At 26.0% G+C, this 16,461-nt stretch overlaps 1 protein-coding gene across 3 annotated transcripts in view; it reads right to left on the minus strand.

Annotated features, from left to right (window-relative positions):
• Window positions 1–388: 388 nt before the first annotated feature.
• Window positions 389–16,461, minus strand: part of LOC135925714 (DNA-directed RNA polymerase III subunit RPC5-like) — a 40,546-nt gene continuing 24,473 nt past the window's right edge. The window contains exons 7-14 of one of the 3 annotated variants that reach the window (XM_065461173.1): window positions 16,282–16,381; window positions 12,765–12,945; window positions 10,100–10,187; window positions 9,953–10,060; window positions 6,145–6,307; window positions 2,559–2,828; window positions 1,592–1,717; window positions 390–1,334 (exon numbers count right to left, since the gene is read on the minus strand). In XM_065461173.1, coding sequence (XP_065317245.1) covers window positions 842–1,334; window positions 1,592–1,717; window positions 2,559–2,828; window positions 6,145–6,307; window positions 9,953–10,060; window positions 10,100–10,187; window positions 12,765–12,945; window positions 16,282–16,381 — 1,529 coding nt within the window. In that variant the 3' untranslated portion in view covers window positions 390–841. Of the gene's footprint in view, window positions 1,335–1,591; window positions 1,718–2,558; window positions 2,829–6,144; window positions 6,308–9,952; window positions 10,188–12,764; window positions 12,946–16,281; window positions 16,382–16,461 lie in introns of all 3 variants that reach the window. The other 2 variants (XM_065461174.1, XM_065461172.1) reach the window with 2 other exon arrangements.

Here is a 16,461-nt window from a genome sequence, read left to right on the forward strand (position 1 = left end):
TTGAAACCCCTCTATTGCAGACCTCTAATATAATGTATAAAGTTTTGGGGATTTGAATATCAATTTTAAATAATTTACCGAGGATGATTTTTAAATTTGAAAAATGTCAGGAAATGTAATCCAACATGTGTAGAGTATACCTATTCTAATAACTTCATATAATCAATTTTACCAGAAACTATTAAATTACTTTTAATTTATATTAAATTTAAAAATCGCCCTCGGTAAATGATTTAAAATGAAGTTTCCGAAGGTTAGCCAACTAACCTTTAGAGATTTGAATAAATTGAGGTCAAATTTTTTTTTAATATCTTCAAATTCATTAACACTATATTAGGAAAAGAGCGGTAATATTAAATTATTCTGCAAGACACTAACGATTTTTTTTATTACAATGAAACAATAATATGGCATAAAATTCGCGTAAAATTATAAATAAGATTCAATTTACATAATTATAATTCATTACATTACAAATGCGATTGATATAACGAATATATACTTATCTACAATTTATCGTGATTAGAAAATTTTATAATCCAGATATAAGAATAATATTATAAAAACGATTCCTCCCATAAGCAAATAAAATAGTTATATGCCTTCATGGCTATTAGAAACAATTTTAATTTATATGGTCTAAAAAGGGCCACACCTTTTTATCATCTATAGGCAAAATATAATAAAGGTTTAGGTAATATTTTTTGGCTTAGCCTTTTTTTAGAGCGCCTAAATTGAAATCCTTAGCACTAATAGCAATTGTTTTAATGTGTATTAAGTTTGGATTTTTTAAAATTCCATATAAACCTAAAATTAATTAACGTAAAAGGTAGAGCAATATTTAACGTTTTCCTCGCGATTTCTTTTTAGGCGAAACCTTATTGTCTTTTTTCTTCCCGCGAAAATAATTATCTTCTGAATTTACAATAAAATATTCTTCCTTTTTAACCGATTCTTTTTTCAAATCTAAAACTATTTCATCATTATCATTTTCGCAATTTTCAGTGCCATTAACTGCATTTATTATTGTGATATTTTGGTTATCGACTGGCATAGGTTTGTTAGGAGAGTCGTAACTTGTTATTTCGTCTATTTTTTTCTGAAAAGGTTCTAAATTTTGTGGATCAAAAAATTCTCTTAACATATGATCGTTCAAGGATACATTATGATTCGTTGATTTAAAGGAATTTGATAAGTGCGAAGAGATATTTTTATAAATTTGGGTTTTTCTAAGCGTTTTAAGTATCTCAAACCGGCGTAAAGTATCGGTGTCTAAAGTTGAGTTAATGAATTCAGTATCTCGATCGAATTTAAACACCCAACCTATTTTGGGTCTAAGAGAAAGAAAGGTAACAGAAAAAAAAATTGGTGGTTAAATAATATATTAAATATTTGATTATCATTTAAATACGGGTCTCTTTTTGTTATTTGCATTCTTTCTTTTTCAATATTATCAGTACGATGAGGCGGTCACTATCGGAGGTTTTACAGCCTCTTTATAAAATTTTCCAATACTTATATCAAATTTTAAAACATTTGTTATCAAGTTTTTTAGGAAAAAATCAATTTTCATTAAAAAAGAAAATTAAACTTTAATAGCGCCACACCCTTTAATATGCCTTGCACATCTTCACTCCGTATATTAAGAAAGTGGTTTAATTTTTGCCTTGTAATTACTATTTCGCAGTTCGAATCATCATTTCTGGTAGCAAAATAACTAAAAAATGTATAAATATTTATTTTTATTAACAACTTTTGAGATGAAATCTCAAAGTTCTATAGCAAAAATTGTTAAAATACATACAACAGTAGACATCGCTAAAAATATACCAAAATAGGATTAATGTAACGATTTAAACAATTAAATATTATTTTTAGGAAGTGGTAGCAATTAAACCATTATTTTTTTTCTTCTTCTTTTATTCGACCCTATATTTTTCTGAAACCAACCTATTAGGTGAAGTTAGAGGCTAGAGATATGGATTGGGTAGGATTTGTATTAAAATTAATGGCAAATAGCTATCCACTTACCCATTTTTAGAAGTACTAATATAATTTAATAATTAGTAAAAGCATACAATTTAAGACTACTCCTTCTTTGTTTTTACATCCTTGAAATTTTTAGATGGTAGTTATGATATTTCGTCGCTTTCATCCATTATAAATGGTGTGAATTTTTGGTATTTTTACTTTTATTAATTTATATTTTTTAATGTTGATAAATAAAACTAAACTCAAAAAATATTTCAGGGATAACAAAAGTACCACCTATCAATCATTTTAAATAAAATTGCATAATCAATACAGATAAAATTTTATCAATTTAATTAGATTTTATATGGAAATACAATGCTAATAATATAAGCATGTTTAATTGATTTATATTAAATTTACTTTAAAATAATATAACTCAAATCTTTAAATAATAAATTTTTTATCATTATCTATTTTGTATATAAATTCTCATAATATCTAGTAATAATGAGAAAACTTGGGAATTAAAACAAGGGCCTTATGTAAAATATATTTCGCATTTTTTATTTATAAGTTGTTTTAACCCCTTTTTATTAGTAGTTGATGTGTTTTGAATCGATAAATCAAATAAAAAAAGTATAAAATCCCGGCATTGTCTCAGTATCTTGAAGGTATCCCAAGGAGGGTCTGAAATTACATTTGAATTATTAAGTCTCTTAGAACTTTTGAGTTGTTTGTTAAGCAACGATATGTGTGGTTTAATATCTGTTTTAAGTGTGTGAGATATATGATCTAAAGTTTCCGTACTGGACTCAGAGTTAGTATCTTCATCAGGGCAAGGAAAGATGTATTCGCTTTTTTTATTATAGGAATAAAAATTTGAGATAAAAACTAAATCTTATAGTGGTAAATTTAATAAAAAAATAGCCCTACTGACAGTGGCGTATCCAGGATTTTCTTATAGGGGTGGGGGGGGGGCTTTTTTTGGGGGCTTCGCCCCCAAACCCCTTTTACCTGGCCTTCGACCAGCTTTCCCGCGGCCTTCGGCCGGGTCTTATGTTTTAGCTATTCTATTAAATTATTCATAATTATATTTCTATTTTTAACTATTATTTACTAATTCGTGCTTATGGATATTACAAGCCTATTTATATTATTTCAAGTTGGTATATTATATTTAATAAAGTTTTTTTAAATGTAAAGTTGAAATAAAGTGTAATGTCATTTTTTTTATAAAATTTGCTTTAAAAACTAGCCTCAGCTTAAATTCTCATACAATATAAGTAGAATATAATTTTTTTATTGAAAATAATATTGACTAGAAAATAATTAAATTAACAAGTTTTTTTAAACTTCTTATCAAATACAATATTAAACAAAATATTTTCTATAATTATAATGTGATTTTTAATTTTCGTGGGAATGTTGCAAATTCATCAAGAATTTCGTTTGTCGTTGGAACCAAATCTCTGTGGATATTTAACAGAGCTAACCCATTTAGCCGAGATTCAGTACTTCGTAAATATGTTTTCAACCTTCTCAAGTTAGAAAAAGTCCTTTCATTCGTACATGTTGTAATAGGCAAACATGCAAGAATATAAAACAACTTCAAAATATTAGGAAATTGAGCCAAGGTTTCTTTACACCAATTGAGCGCATCAATAGCATGCTCAGGTAAAATAGCTAAACGTAGTAAATATTTATACCACAATTCGAATTCACTGATTAAATTTATTTCAGTATCAATCTCATAGGAATAAAATTTTGCTAAATATTTAATTTTACCAATAGTGGCATTAGAAAACGAAGAAGGATCTTTAGGTAATAAAACTTGAAGATTGCTAAAGACTTGTTTTTTATCTAAAAACCGTACTTTTATTTGCGACAAAAGAGTATCTAAGAATGGGATGAAAATGGATATTTTATAATATTCTTCAGTTGAGCCAATATTTATTTTACATCTCAATAATGGCCTAGGTGCTAGACGAAGTTTAATTAGTGTTATATCATAAAATTTAGCCTTCGATCCAACGTCTAGATAAATATTATGAAAATAATTATCTACATTCATTCTTATTGTATCTACCTGTTCATAGATATTTTCCGCCAAATCAATAACCTGAACCAAATCTAAATTTGGTTTTTGTAAATTTCTACAAAGTAGTGAGCTAAAAATAATTTATTGATGCAACTAGCAGCAAAACTCTGATTGATCAATTGAATTCAATAATGATATCACTTCTGACGACATATTACTTTTTTTCATGCTCAGCCTTATTTAACTTTTGTATTTCTATTTCTTCTGTTCTACAAAATGGAAGTAAAAATGAAAAATATTTAAAAAATTATAGATATTTATTAATAATTAAAATATTATAAAAAATACTTATTAATTCTAACTCACTAATAATTTTGAATTTAATAGAATAAATATATATAATAATAAAATAAATTATTATCTGATTTCAATCTCTTTGACTAAATATTTTTCCACTTTATTAATATTTTTGAATAATGTTGGAAAATTGATATTCAAATATTTGTAAAATTTTGATTTAAGGGGGGGGGGGGGTAAAATTTTTATTAGCTTAAAATGATATTTATGAAAAATGTCAAATTTGCGATGGGGGGGGATTCCCCCCCATTAGTTACGTAAATTAAAAATACTTTTTTAATTTACATGGTTTGGGCATGTGGAACGTAAGACAAAAGATGACTGGGTAAAGTAGGATGACCAAGACCTAGAGGAAGGCCCAAGTATGTGAAAAATGAATCTTACAAATATTGATGCTCAGAACCGGTAAAAATGGAAAAGAAAAATCAACTGCCCAACCTGATCCCATTAAACGGAGAAGAAACTTTTTTGTTACTTAAATTAACTAGGAGTTGCTTTTTTATTACATCCCAGATTTCAAAAATTAAGCATAGTATCAAAATATGTTACATAACAAAATTGAATGTCGACTGAATTTATTATAAAATATCTTAATTTTCTCGAGAAAGATATATTCAATTAGTAAGAGAATGAAAGACGGAGGAGATGGGGGGGGGGGTTTAAATAAAAGTAATCTAACAAAATTGGCAAATAAACATTCAATGACAAATACAAATTTTGATTCTAATATGAATGAATAGGAACAGTCATATATCGGAAAACAGGGTTTTCTTTATCAATTGATTGTCTTCTAATTCAAGGCACCTTTCATCGCACACAGATCTACCACTAACTCATAAATAGTGCATAATAATTTTGCAAACATTTACTTTAGCTTAGCGAAAACTAATAAAAACCAGGCTAAAATATCTACATATTTAAAAAAGCGTCGGGTATTTACCCCACCTAAGCCTATAAAAAATTGATAATAATAAAGTATAAGTTTCAATTAACTAATTACATGTCAAATTTATAATATTAAAAAGGCATAAGGCTTTCCTAATTGTCACTTTTTTTAGATATCGATTTTTAAATATCTATAAAACTAGGCTCACAATATTTAAAAAGCGCTATCATTTCCTCTTTAATGAGTGCTTACTTACAATTTTTGTTTTATAATTTGGTTTTAGGAAATTTCAAACAATCACTATCACAATAAAATATTTGATTAGAGTGACTTGATTTAAAAAAAATTTAATTACTAAATATTACAGAGATAATCTAAAATTAACAAATAATTCAAATATTTACTAAATTTTAAGAATCATTTATTATTCGTTTACAAATTTCAAATTAAATTGAATAATTTTTGATAGTCATAACCCCATAACCCCCCGAGTTAAAATGTGTTGAATATATATTTTGCAATTAAAAATTAGAATCTAAAAATAAAATTCGGATCAGGCTCAAAATAAAATAAAAAATTCAAACTGGACTGGGGCCAAAAAATTGAATCTGTAGGGATTTAATACTGACCCAAACCTTAATAAATTTATTTACTCTATTTAATAATTTATTTTCGCTTAAATATTAACAAATATTTTAATATAAATGTATATATAACGTGCAATAACTATTTTAAAAGTCAATATAAAAAATTTACTGCGATTAGGTCTCATTCTAATAAACATATTGTCTCTCTCTAAAATCCAAATTATCTTTCTCCCGAATATTAAGATAATAAAATGAAGAGAAAATAATTTTTCTAACTTTTAAAAAAATTTAATTTAAAAAACCTTTTAATAACCCAAGAACCAGCAACCAAATCTGCTATACTGACGAGATAATTTATTATATCCTTTTTAAACTGCGAAATATCGCCATGATCGGGTGTATTGATGCTATTTGCAGAATTTTGAAGAGCATAACGCCAAATTTGATTGAAGGGTATAACTTGAGCTAAAATATCCAAGGGGTATAAATAAAATAAAAAATATTTTTAAAATCACAAAGTCAAAAGATTTCCCAGTTGGATTATAAATGGCGCATATAACACAGTATAAAAAATATTATACATTTGAATAAACCCTCAAGGTGACCACTATCTGGATGGGTTTTGGTAAAAGGGAAAGGAGTAATTCTTATATTTTTTTAAAATTCATTATTTTAAATAAATTGAAACCTTGTACAAAAAACTAATTTAATTAAAAAATTAAAGGTTCGTGCAAATTCTGTTGAAAAAAAACATAATTAATTAATCATGTTAATTCATATCAATAGCTAGAGTTCGGACCAAAAGCAAAAAATAGAAAAATAAATTTCTAATGGTATTTTGTGTCTAGGATATAGGTTTTCGTTTGAGTCCCAGCAATGATAGATTTTCTGCCTACTTTAAAAAAAGAGTCACTTCTTCTTCGAACGGTAAAAATTAGGCTTTTTAGATGAGCAAAATTATTATGATTAGATATCTTGGCTATAACGATTAATTTGTTTTAAACAGAGTTGTTAAAAACGCTGCTATATTTCTTTCAAAACTCGTGGAGTATCGTTATATTTCAAAAATCAGGAGCACTAGCTCCTTTCTTGGATTTAATTTTATTGCATATTGTTTAAAAAACTGTATTAAATATTAAATTTATTTTATTGAATTACAATACAAATAATATATATTTATTTAAATTTATGAAACTAACTATATATTAGATTTTAAGCGATTTGTTATTTTATTTTTTTATTTTCTTTTTCAAATCATAAAAATGAAAGACGATATAGTGTTGTTGTGAAGATACTGAATTGGGTGAAATAAAATTCCTTTTCCATCCTATTTTTCTCTACTAAAAGAGGTGTATCTTATTGATCTTAATGAAACAAATGGGTGCAACAGTTCATTGGATCGACTTCAAATCATCTCAACGAAAGTTTGCAACTTAGCCTTAAAACGTGTTGAAGGTAAGCACACTTTTGATGTATTTGCCAAAATTATAATTGATATATGTAGAAGTTTTAATATCCAGAATAAGATTTTTTTTAAAAAACAATTACTGACAATGTTAAACACTCTGTGAAGGCTTTCAGGATATTCTATATTAATCATTTTAAAATTATAATTACTTTATATTTATTTATTAAAATGCTTGAGGATAAAAGTTCTGAAATAGATGAAGATTTTCAAGGTGTGGATATCACTGATATCCTGACTAACAGAATAGAAAATTATGTCCTACAACAGTATTCAAAATGTGCCTGCCACAACATTAATTTAGTGGCCAGAGTTGATGCGTAGAAAGTTTTAGAAAATTTTAAAATGATATTCCAAAGCTCATAAAAGTTAGTTTTGGGGAATAAATAAAATATGGCCGTTAATTTTGAGAAATTTGATATGCCCAAATACCACAAGATGGAATTCATATTATGAATCCATATTGTTAGATAAAATATTTAGCGAAAAATTGCAAAATCTTGATCATTTATGTTATAAATTGATATTCGCTTTATCTCCCAAAAACGTAAAATTATTAATATAGCCAAGTAAATACAATATTCGAAAATATAAATTTCAGATTATCGAGCCTTTGGCAAAAATCTTGAAAATCCTCGAAGGTGAGCTTCATAAGGATATGGGTTTTTTAACTACAAGTATTTCTAGACTTATTTCAAATTTTAAAAGATTTTGCAGATTTAGAATTTTGCCAACCTCTTGTAGATTATCTTATACTGGAATTAATAAAAGGTTTATAATTTGTTAAAAATAAATTATATACTTTTAGATAACTTTTTTGCAGATTTTCAAATGTTTATAATGGTGATAATATTATTGCTGCTATTATTCAACCAGCATAATAGAGAACTAAAAAATAAATTGATTAATTTTATAACGAAAGAAATTCCTAATATACCTATAATCACATAAAAAATGCCTTCCTATGATTTAAAAGATTTTTTGGAGTCAATTAAATAGATTATCAGGAAGAAAATATATTAGACAAATTTTTTTTTACAAATACTACAATAAATATATTCAATAATTCTAATAATTTAAAAAATATTATTTAATATATAATAACCCTGTTCCCGCTCGAGCTCCTGTTGAGCGCTTCATTAGTATTGCTAAATAGGTTTTAGGGGAGGTATGGTTGTTTATCAGATTCAAATTTACAAAATTGGCTACTGTTAAAAGCAAACAAAAGATCATGAAATTTTTCATGCACCATTTTCTTTGAATAAAATATATAGAAAAAAATATGACTTTGTATTTAAAAAAATTAAAATCAAAGGAGCGTCGGCGTTCCTTTTTTTAATTTGGAGCGGGAGCTAGCTCCTTTTTAAATGGTAAGGGCGGGAGCTAACCCCTTTTAAAAAGGAATGTTAACAACTCATGTTTTAGGCATTAGATTTGGCTGGCAATGGGCCAATACAAGTTTATCCACAAACCAAGGGCTGTCTTTTGGCCCAAAACGTGATTATACCACCAGGTCTTTTATTATCTGGTGTGTTAAGCCCCACTAGTTCTATAGTACGGGGAATGTGAGCGGAAGAAATGACCTTATGGATAAGGTTAGGTGACATACGTTTCTATCTTTGATTTACATTGTAGAGAATGTAATGTCTGTCTGGGAGTTACATAAGCAGACGTGTCAATGGACGATGTTACAGTTTAAAAGTCTTATTAATATTCAAAGTAGAGGTCTGCAATGGGTGGGTTTTTAGCCCACCCGCCTAGGCATACTTCGGACGGGCATGGTCCTGTTTTCTAAAATATTTTCAACATTAGGCGGGTGGGTTAAAATTTTTTTCATAATATTGCATATCATATATGTTTAATTAAAAATACATTAAAATAAACAAAGAGTAAAACCAGTCATTAAAATAGTGATTAAAAATAAGGCGGGCGGGTTAAACAAAATTTATAGATAAATGGGCGTTAAACTTTTTTAAGAGGCGGATTAAAAAATTTCAAAACAACGAGTGGGCGGGTTGTTGGCTAAAAACCCGCCCATTGCAGATATCTAATCTCTGATTTAAAGAATATAGAGGTGTCTAATAGATAGTACATTTTGATAGGAGCTTGCCATAGGCCGACCTAAGGTAAGAAAAAAAAGTGAACAATATGAAGAGGATAGGATCAGTAATCACCTCAGAGGTTTCACTAGTTATATTCATAAATCCGATTTCATAAACTTACTAAATATAAAAGAAAATAATATTTGAAAATTAGAGAAGGCATTAGCTCATTTTTAGAAAGTAAAGTAAATTAGAAATTAATATTAAATAATATAATCTTAACTCAATTGAAGCCAAAGTAGAAACAATTATAATAGAGGTGACCATGAGAGCAATGTAAGGCCATTTCCAAATACGTCATAATTTAAAAACGGGGGAAAAAAATAACTTAGCTTAAAATTTAAAACTGAGTTTGGAAATATATGTAATGTTTACTTATTTCCGTTTGCAAAAACGTTTTATTTGAAAATGACCAAAAGTGAGGATAAAAGTTAAGCAATCATATATGTATTCATTAGTATTCTTTTTTTTCATTTAACAAATTTTCTTTTTTTAAACTCAAGTCCCTAAAAAAATGGAAGGAAAAAAATTTAAAAAACAAACCTCTTTTCAACAATTGAAATAATTGTATTTCCCATTCGGTTCTCATGCCTACAGCTTTTTTAGCACCAGTTTGATAGGTGTCTTGGTTTATTTGTGGGTAATGATTCCCTAGGCTATGAATTAAAGATGTCATGTATTTAGTTTTACCCATAAATGTTGGTTTAGTATGGTCGCTGCTTGTGGCACCCTTTTCTAAGGAGTTTTGAGAAATCGAGGGGATCATTTTTTCTACATGCTAAAATAAAGAAATGACGTAATATAAGCTTCCTTCCCCCTTTATTTTTTTTTTTAAAAAGTAATATATAATAAACTTAAAAAAGAGGGGTACTTATTAACCTTCGTGCTATAATACTTTATATATATATATTTATATATACTAATTTAAAAAATACATATTTAAATGGATTTGGGACAAGTTCCCCCATAACATGAATAATTGTATTTTAAAATAGTAATTTAAATTTTATGTTTTAGAAAGGTTTCTGATATATTGGGTCTGATTTTGCTGCTTATATTTTTTAAAAATTCAAAGTTCCGCTTGACATAAGTCCAAGGGAAGATATAACGCTTGGTAAAAAACATAAGTTGTTAATTTCGAATATTTATTTTATTGTTTTCTAGGCTATATTAACCGAACATTATGTCAAAATATGATCAATAGTCATTTACTAATATTAATAATATAATTTTTTACCTTTTACGATTTATTAATTTCACTTAAACAAGTTTACTATAAAAGAGTATATATTTAAAAATTCAAGATTTTTTATAAGCGTCTGTGGCCTAATCGGCTAAAGCGTCGCTTACAAACGTGAGGGTCATAGGTTCGAATCCCAGAAAGAATTTTTTTCCTTAATCTGGCAAAATTAATTAAATAGAAGATAAAATAATTAAGTGTGATATATTCACATACGATTCAAAATTTGTTGCTACTTTAAAATCAAAACTATCAAATAGGTATTCTTATATTTTTAAATATTTCACAAAGTAACAGCCAATAGTATTCTTATAGCATCATACCATATCAAACACTCATTCAACAAAGCATCCATAATAATATATAACAATCTTATATATCTATCTATCTATCTATCTACAATAATAATAAATAATATATATAAAAGCCGTGTCACAGTCACAGTGCCACAAATTATAATATATATTTTATTTAAAAAATCGTCAACTTAGAAAAGCTTTTGTGGCCTAATCGGCAAGAACAGCGCTTACGAATCTGATGGCTTTGGGTTTGAATCCCGCAATATTTTTTTCTTAATCCAACTTTGTATACTTTATTTTAATTATATTAATTTCCTAATTTTTTTAATTTTTATTATTTATGTACTCAATAAAAAATTTAATTTTGCTAAATGAGGGTTTTGTATATTGTTATCATGGAAAGAGATTTCAAATTTGGACTTAATAAGAATGTGTCTTTTAATTGGCTTCAAGACATTAAAAACCAATTATATTAGAAAGAGACAGATTGTTTCAACAAGATATTAAATATTTATATCCAAATCAAATTTATATTTAAGATAATGGATGAGATAATGAATACCAAGGTAAAATAAACGAGGATGTTTGCCCCCTGCTGGATCCTTTCATCAGAATCTATGACATGTGGGCTGAATAAAGGAGTTTTAATGTTACAATATGTCTCTAGGAATTTTGAATAAACAGGAAATTTGAGATAAAAACAATTCATGAAATGTTCACGAAATTTGCTATTAAAAGCATTTTTAAAGTCTACTTTGATAATAGCCAAGTTAGGAGGAGATTTTGGAATACAAATGGCATGTGAAACTATTTGCCATCTCCCTTAACACCAAATCCTAATTAATACGTATACTTAATAAGTTAAGTCCCTGGGTTTTGACCCGTGGCAATTATTTTTGATAATAATCTTCTAAATAGTCCATTGCAATGGGATGGATACCCCCACAGTGTTTGTGAGATGATCAGATTTACCCCAATAATTGATTCGAATCTATGGTGGCACGGTTTTTTTAAAAGAGTATTTAGGAAGGTTTTAAAAGCATTTAAATGATTCTTTGAGAAGAATGTTACGAATTGAGAGAGAAAAAACCATTGCGTCTGGATGTGGAAAATTTCTTAAAAGAATTGATAAATATCATAACTCACAAATCATATTTTTTTTTTATATTTTCCATAATATATTTGGCCTTTTTTCTAAAAATTTATAGAAATCTTGGAAAGATGAATAAGGATAATCTATTCTTCTCATTTGACTATTCTGATTCATCCATCGTCAAATGAAGGTAAAATTTATTATTTATCGATACGAAGAAAATTCTGATTCCCCGTCATTGACGGGCTATCAGCTAGTAAAAGAATAATTGCAGAATTTATATAAAAGTAAATGAACTATTTTAAGAAATATCATTTTCTATAATTTTATGGTTTGATACTTAATTATTCTAAAAATGTTGTTGAATCATGAAGTCATTTCTGTACACATCACGGTCACAAAAGATGTTTTAATAAATTATACAGATATATAAAGATGACCAATTCTCCTTCCCAGCAACTCTATAAGTAATTTATTCTCAGATCATTTTATCTCTAATTAATATTAAAAACTATTCTGCAAAGGAAAAATTTAAAATGTTCAAACCAAACATATTTAAAAAATATCATTCATAATTAAAATTGAATCCAAATAATTAATTAATTTACAATATCTATAAAATTGCTGTATAACGTAGAATAATTACAAAAGTGCTGATAAATTTAAAGAAGTTTCTTGCTCTTGCCAAGCTGTATGTTTCAAACGCAAAATAATATATTAAACCTCTGATGTATAAGGAACGTAATTTAATTGTGTCCATGCTTTTTCGCTTTTGATTTTTTCAAGCTGTTCAAGAGATTTAAAATTTGTCTTCGATATTTCGCATCCTTCCCATGTATCGTTGAGAATCTTGGTTTTTGATTGACCAGTGAGACTTGTGGAAAGTCCTGAATTAGTAGCACCACTGCGTTAGACAGAAAGAAATATTAAATAGATGTGTAATATATTAGGTGCATAAGAATTTTACACAACCCTAATCAGTTTGCATATTTAATTCTTAAATTTGGATAATAACTTTGCTAAGATAAGAGATTGGGGTAATTGCATGACAAATCAACCAAAATAATATTATATTCGGAAGACCATTTTTAAATAGATGAAACTTTGCAGGTCAAATAGATTGTATATTTTATATTAATAAAAATTTTAATGCTCTAGCTCAAATATATCTAGAGTTATGGACCTTCAAAGTTCGATAAGAGCCATTTCCTTTTAACAAATATCAAATTACTGATAATATTTTTAATATCAATATCAATTTTTAGCCCTCAAAATTCTTTTTCAGAAAATGCAAAAATTATTTTAAAAATATTTTCAGTATCGTTGTATTTTCTGTAAAACAAAAAATAATTATTTTGAGAAGGGCCTAATATGAAATGATAAAACACACTAAATAAGTTTATTAACATACTTAAATATTAATGGATAAAATAAAAATTTAAATCTTATATAGTTTTTTATAATTTCAATAAAAAATCAATTAAATGTATTTTATAAATAAAAATAGGCATTTTTATTATAAATAACCATTAATATTTCTATAAAATTATTACATACACTAGAAATTTTTTAAAATAACGTTTTTTATAAAAAAAAGAAAATAAATTATAATTATTTTCATATAGTGCCAATTGATTTTTTTATTTATAAAATTTAAAATATTATTTTCTCCGTTAATATTTTTACTTAAATATTTAAATATATTGGTAATAAACACAAACGTATTTTAAAATTTATTTTTTATTCCTAAAATTATAACAGACTATAAAATTTATATTAATATTTTACAGAGTTGTTAAGGTATCTTACCAAAATGTCGTATCTATATCTAGATAAACAATTATAAAAAGTTTCGGTATCCATATCTAGATACTTTAAAGATATATATTAATAATTTAACGCGTTTTTATTTTAAAAATAAAAATATTTGAATGCAAAGTTCATTTTATTTCATATGAGCATATAATTTAAATAAATATATATATATTAAAAACTATTAATACCATATAATAAAAAAAATATATAATAATTATATATAAAATATATAAATATTCATTAAATATTTTTTTTCCCGTTTAAATAGATAGATTTCGGTTCAAGATTATGAAGTGCTTACCCATGATGCCCATTAATTATTAAAAACAATACCATTAATACACAAAATTATTTTAAGCAAATAAATTTATTTAAATAACTTTATAGATATTCCGCTACCTTTTAATGAATAAATTATAAGTTTTTTAATAAATGCTAGTTTTAAATGAAATTTGATCGAGAACGGTAAAAATAAGGGGTATAGACATTTTTTTAGTGTTCGAATTCAGAGTTGTTAAAGTATCTAGATATAAAAATGTGGTATCTGTATCTAGATATTATTTTAGAGGTATCTGTATCTGTTTTTAGATACTTTTTAAGATACATTTTGATATACTTCTATTTAACGCTTTTTTATATTATAGATAAAAAACTTGAATGTAAAATTTATTTTATTTCATATGAGTATATAACTTAATATTAATATATATATTAAAAAATTATATATATATATGTAAAATATGAAAACTTATATATAAAAAAGAATATATAGATATTAATTAAATATTATGTCCGAGTTATCAATAACAAGCAAATTCTGATATTACAATCCATCTTAAGGAATTTGCCATTTTTAATTGCAATGGAATTGGTATTTTATTTTATTCTATATATTAATTTTTAAGATTAATATTATTAATGACGAAAATGACGACATTCTTCCATGGCCAATTTATAGACCATATTTTAAAATAATATCTCAAAATAAAAAAAACAAATCTCTGTTAAATGTTTGCCATGTCTACCAAAAAATATACAGATTTCAGTTAGCATTACCTCAACTTGCAACATTGTAAAACATTTAAGGGTATAGATACTAAATAAATGTTTATAATTTAAATTTTAAATTTTAAGAGAAAACATCAAACACTCTTAATCCAAATAAAAAAGGGGAAGGAGAAAAAATCTATTAAAGAAAATATTGGACTAGGCTCATCGTCCATTGATTTTTTTTCCAAGAGATCTCTGACTTTAACCCATACCTCTTTAAATGATTTAATAACTGATTTTATTATAGATAGCATTCAGCCATTTTCAATTGTTGAAAATCCTTCATTTATAAAAATGATCAAAACATTAGCTCCACAAAAAAAATATAATTTGCCGAGAGACAGTGGTTGTTACTAAAATATTATTTATAATAATTTAATCATATATTATATTATTTTATTAATGATATATAATCATTATTTATATTAATCATATATTATATTAATATCTAAAAATCACTATTTTAGTTATATTTTGATAAATGTGATATAGAGTCAATAAATTTTTTAGATTATTTCATGAATTTTTATAATAGAATCCTAATTTAGGTTTATTCAAACTCTAAGAGTATTATAAAAAATGTATCTGTACATAGATACATTTTAAATTTTATCTGTATCAAGATAACTTTTTAGAAACTGTATCTGTATCTAGATAATTTTTTAGACGATGTATCTGTATCTAGATCCATTTAAAAAGTATCTTTTAACAACTCTGTTCGAATTGAATGAAAACAAAAAATAAAAATGTGTTTTACGCTTTGTGCTCTTATAATAAGGGTTTCTGTTAGAGAACAACGGCGAACCCTGTATATATGTATGATAAAAATAGTATCGGAATCTAGATACATTATTTAAAATATATTTGTATCTAGATCCATTTAAAAATTATCTTATAACAACTGATATTTTTACTTAAATATGTAAATGTATTGACAAATTTCATTAGTTTCATCGTTTTATGGGCTACGTTTAAAAATAATTTTCTTTTGTTTTACCGGAAATACGACACTAAAGATATTTTTATTTATTTACATTTTCTTAAGTAGAATTTTAAGGGCTACAAAATGATATATAATTTGTTACTTTAGAAAAAAAATCTTTGAGTATTTTGAGATTCGTTAAAAGAAGAAAAAGGCTCTCGTCGAACTTTAAAGGCCCATAACTCGGGATATATTTGAGCTAGGGTATTAAAATTTGGATTTATATAAAATATACAATCTATTTAACATTCATACCAAGTTTCATCCATTTTAAAATGGTCGTTTAAATCAATGGTCGATTTGTCATGGAATCTATTGATATTATTCGCCATTTAAATTAGACAAGTCTAAAGAATGTAAAAAAAGAAATAAAATATAAAGAATTTATATAACCCAAAATTTCGGATATTTAGGTTGGTGAATTTAACATTGATTATTTCGGCTTTGCCCATTTCGATCTCGTTATCTTCCATTTCGCCAACATTTAAATCGCCTTGTATAAAAACGATATAGCTTGAGTTAAAAAATATATTTAATTTTTAGGGCAGGCAAAATCGACTAATTTTAGCTGAC

This window comes from Gordionus sp. m RMFG-2023, chromosome 3 (genome assembly GCF_954871325.1).
Source record: "Gordionus sp. m RMFG-2023 chromosome 3, tfGorSpeb1-WG-v2, whole genome shotgun sequence".
NCBI lineage: Eukaryota > Metazoa > Nematomorpha > Gordioida > Chordodea > Parachordodidae > Gordionus > Gordionus sp. m RMFG-2023.